Source organism: Geospiza fortis, unplaced genomic scaffold (assembly GCF_000277835.1).
Source record: "Geospiza fortis unplaced genomic scaffold, GeoFor_1.0 scaffold236, whole genome shotgun sequence".
Taxonomy (NCBI): domain Eukaryota; kingdom Metazoa; phylum Chordata; class Aves; order Passeriformes; family Thraupidae; genus Geospiza; species Geospiza fortis.
In genome coordinates this window covers 522,977-527,087 of record NW_005054568.1, presented here as the reverse complement: position 1 = coordinate 527,087, position 4,111 = coordinate 522,977, and the positions used below count along the sequence as shown (strand labels likewise).

At 53.9% G+C, this 4,111-nt stretch overlaps 1 protein-coding gene across 1 annotated transcript in view; it reads left to right on the top strand.

Moving 5' to 3' along the window:
- The window catches only part of LOC115948857, a 32,218-nt gene extending 28,411 nt beyond the window's left edge, over positions 1 to 3,807 (top strand). Inside the window, exons 6-7 of the mRNA XM_031064192.1 lie at positions 3,071 to 3,719; positions 3,776 to 3,807. Of these exons, the coding sequence (XP_030920052.1) occupies positions 3,071 to 3,719; positions 3,776 to 3,807 (681 nt within the window). The remainder of the gene's footprint in view (positions 1 to 3,070; positions 3,720 to 3,775) is intronic.
- The last annotated feature ends 304 nt before the right edge of the window (positions 3,808 to 4,111 follow it).

Here is a 4,111-nt window from a genome sequence, read left to right as displayed (position 1 = left end):
GTGGGTTTGTGTCAGGGGCTGTGGCAGTGACGGGGTGAGGCTGCTCCTGCTTGAAGGATGTGGTTGGTATTCACATGCCCTCTGAACGGAGAGAAGCTGTGAGACAAGCAGAGAAAAGAAGGAAAACACAATTCTTATCTCGCTTGCTGTGCCTGTGTTGTGCTAAAGTAGAATGCAATATGGAGATTGTTTACCCACAGTGAGGATGTTTTGTTCCCTTGGCCTGTCAGGCCAGGTGTGTGTGTGTTGGACTGTCATGGGACAGTCAGGAGAGAATCAGAGATGGGTGCAGTGTGAGCAGTTGTGAGCAAGGGTGAGTGCATGGCAGATTTAGTTTAGATACAATGTACATAGTATAGTATAGTAAAGTGAATTCATTAGCCTTCTGATGATGGAGTCAGATGCATCATTCTCTGTCCCCTTCGTCAGTCGCCTTTGATTTACAACAGAAGGAGATTATTGTGCAGTGCACTGAGACCCTTTAACAGGACCCCCCTTCGGTGAGGGGGGCACTTCAGTGATCTCCTGACTCCAGCAGGGTCTGGTGCAGTGCCTGTGGGACAGGTGGGGGGATGTTCTTTGGCAATGTTCAGGCTCTGCCTCTCGCTTTGAGAGGTGACAGCTGCAGGAATTCAGGTGCCACTGGATTTTCTTGGTATTTCCTTGTTTGCCATGGAAGTGTGTGAAGTCTCTGGGCAGAGGAAGGAGCAGGACACTGGGGAGGTTCTCTGGGATGTTTTACTTGGGAAGATTTTCCATCTTTCCTATGGGTTTCCCACGTCTGGCTGAGCAGAGGGTTCAGGAGGGGCCTGGAGTGGGCACAGTGAGGGGCTGCAAACACAGCTGGGGTGCTCTGGAGGGCTCAAAACCCCTGGAATATTCAACATGGACAGGCTAGCAGAGCTGGGAATGCTCCCCTGGAGAAGGGAAGGCTCCAGGCAGAGCTCAGAGCCCCTGGCAGGGCCTGCAGGGGCTGCAGGAGAGCTGGAGAGGGACTGGGGACAAGGCCTGCAGGGACAGGAGCCAGGGAATGGCTCCCACTGGGAAAGGGGAGATTGGGCTGGCATCTTGGCAAGGAATTCCTGGCTGGGCTGGAATTCCCAGATTTGCTGGGGCTGCCCCTGGATCCCTGGCAGTGCCCAAGGCCAGGTTGGACATTGGGCTTGGATCCACCTGGGACAGTGGGAGGTGTCCCTGCCATGGCAGGTTTGGAGCTGTGTTGGATGTAAACACAATTCCAGCACCTTCAGCCTCAGGATTTTCCTCCTAAATTGAGGAGCTGATCCCCCCACCTGTATTTCCGGGTGCCAGTGCCCCCTGTTCCCTGCCCTGAGAGTTCCTTCCCCCTCGGTGCAGTGTTTTCCTACACTCCCTGCTGTACTTTTCCACTCCTTGAGCTTTCTCACTTCTCCAGGAAGTTCACAGAGTTGTAGCTCTAAATTTGCTCTGCAGGCTCCTGTGGATCATATGGCACAGGGAGCTTTTTTGGAAGGATGACACATAACAGGCACAATAAAACATGTGAAAGGCTTGGGAAGATGAGTTTATCACAACTTCTGTGCCTGCTCTCGCGGGTGGGAGTTGCTCTGGATTACCTCAGGCCGTTGAACTGGCACGTGGTGCAGGGAGGAGAGGGTTTGGGATCATCCCTGTGCTGGCTCAGCTCTGCTCCCTGTCCCTGGGCTCTTCCCCAGGCCCTCCTGGCTGCAGGAAATGCCAAATAATCCCATTTGTTGCTTTAAAACCCATAAAGGAATAGAAAAGTGGGGTAGTGATCCAGGCCCTGCTGGAGTAGTTGTTGCTGTCAGGACAGCTGGGATGGAGAAAGGCTGGGAAAGCTCTTGTGAAATACTTGTTTACGTGTTTGGTTTACACCAAAAATGTTTCCCACTGCTTTTTGTTGCCAAATTCCCAGTGGTGGATGGGGATATGATCACCCAGGGACCCCTGGTTGCTTCATGACTGGAATACACTCTGCTGCTTCCACAGTTGGCCCAATCAGTAGGACAAAGTAAATGTAACCTAGATTTTTGTGTCTTTTTTCTCTGATTCAGCTTATCTGGCCCATCTCCATGGCAGCACATTTATCTCAGATTTACTCACTTCAGTGGAAGTGCTGGAATTTTGGGTTACACTTGAATGAATAAATTTATGTTGGTGGTTGGAATCATGGAATCATTCAGGCTGGAAAAACCCTCCAGGATCATTGAGTCCAACCATCAACCAGCACCACCATGCTCAGCACCAGAGTATCCTCACGTGCCTCACCCACACATTTCTGTGCAATTCCAGGGGTGGTGACACCACCAGCTCCCCGTTCCAATGCCTGCTAACCCTTCCCAGGCAGAGATTTTTCCTTTTCAACGTCCTCTGGTGCAGCCTGAGGCCACTTCGGGGCTCTGTGCACAGCAGGGTGGTGGCCTGAGCCCCACACACGCGGGGACAGGGGGTGGCAGGGTTGGATCCCCATGGAATTGTGTCTGTGTCCTGTCTGATGCCAGCATCCCCAGCCCTGCCCCTGCCCCACGCTGGGACAAGGACTGAAGGGCAGAATGGATTCAGCACATTTTTGAAAAGAACCACATCATCACAGCTTTTAATTAAGTAATATTAATTTTATACATTTAATTTTATGATGCTGCTGATAAAGGAATGTTTTCAAAACAAATTCCTCTTTCATAAATCTGTTAAGTTTGTTTTTAAATGGTAGAGGCCATTGGTTGTGTGTGGTGTGAGCCAGTAACAGTGCTGATATTTAATCCATTAACTTACACTTTCCAAAATTGATGGAAGAATAATTGAGACCCTTTAGGAACACTTTAAGGAAGAGCTGTACTCCCTACAAATACTAATGGGGCAAACACATCAGAAATTAATTTTGCCATTAATTAAGTGACTTGACACTTAGAAAGGGTGAAGTTTAATTAGTTCCTTACCAGCTGAGTTCCCTCCCTTCCTGGTGACAAACTCTTGCTTGGTCACAGCTCTCATCTTTGGCTTTTCCCACCCAGGTTTGGCCAGGCTGGGACGTTCTCCACATGACCCCTGTGAACTGTGCTCTGTTTTTCAGGACCCCTGGCTCTGTGGTTTGGAAGCAGCTTCTGAGTACCTGAGGAAGCAGGGGCAGGAGCTGGAGGGTGTGCAGGCTCCCAGGTGTCCCAGGGACAGGCATGGACAGCTCTCCAGGACTTGGGAGCTCCTCCAGCCCAGCTCCCCACCAGCAGCACCATGCCCCAGAGCTGATCCCTGGCATTACTCCCTGCTGAAGGACATGCAGCTGAAGCCTTGGGGTGCTGCTGAGCTGCAGGATGTGCAGCTGAAGCCTTGGGGTGCTGCTGAGCTGCAGGATGTGCAGCTGAAGCCTTGGGGTGCTGCTGAGCTGCAGGATGTGCAGCTGAAACCCTGCATTACTGCTGAGCCACAGGAGATGCAGCTGAAGTCCTGGAACACTGCTGACCTGCAGGATGTGCAGCTGAAGCCCTGGAACACTGCTGACCTGCAGGAGATGCACCTGAAGCCCTGCAGTGCTGCTGAGCCACAGGAGATGCAGCTGAAGCCCTGCAGTGCTGCTGAGCCGCAGGATGTGCACCTGAAGCCCTGGAATCCTGCTGACCTGCAGGAGATGCATCTGAAGCCCTGCAGTACTGCTGAGCCGCAGGATGTGCACCTGAAGCCCTGGAATCCTGCTGACCTGCAGGAGATGCATCTGAAGCCCTGCAGTACTGCTGAGCCGCAGGATGTGCACCTGAAGCCCTGGAATCCTGCTGACCTGCAGGAGATGCACCTGAAGCCCTGCAGTGCTGCTGAGCTGCAAGTGCACCCCCAGCACGCAGCCGTGGGGCGCCCCAGTGCCGTGGCAGAGCCCCGTGCCCCTCTGGCACACGACCCCCGTGCAGGGAGCCCTGCAGCTGCGCCCCCTGCCCACGGGGAGCTGGGCAAGGCGAGCAGCTCCCTCAGCCTGTGCTCCCAGAGCCTGGCACACGGCCCCAGCCCGGCCAGCGTCCTGCCTGGGGGGCAGAGGCTGGGCACAGAGCCCTGGCACAGGGCGGGCAGCCAGGGCACTGGGGGTGCTGCTGCTGAGGCTCCTGCTGCCCCCGCCGCCCCGGCTGCA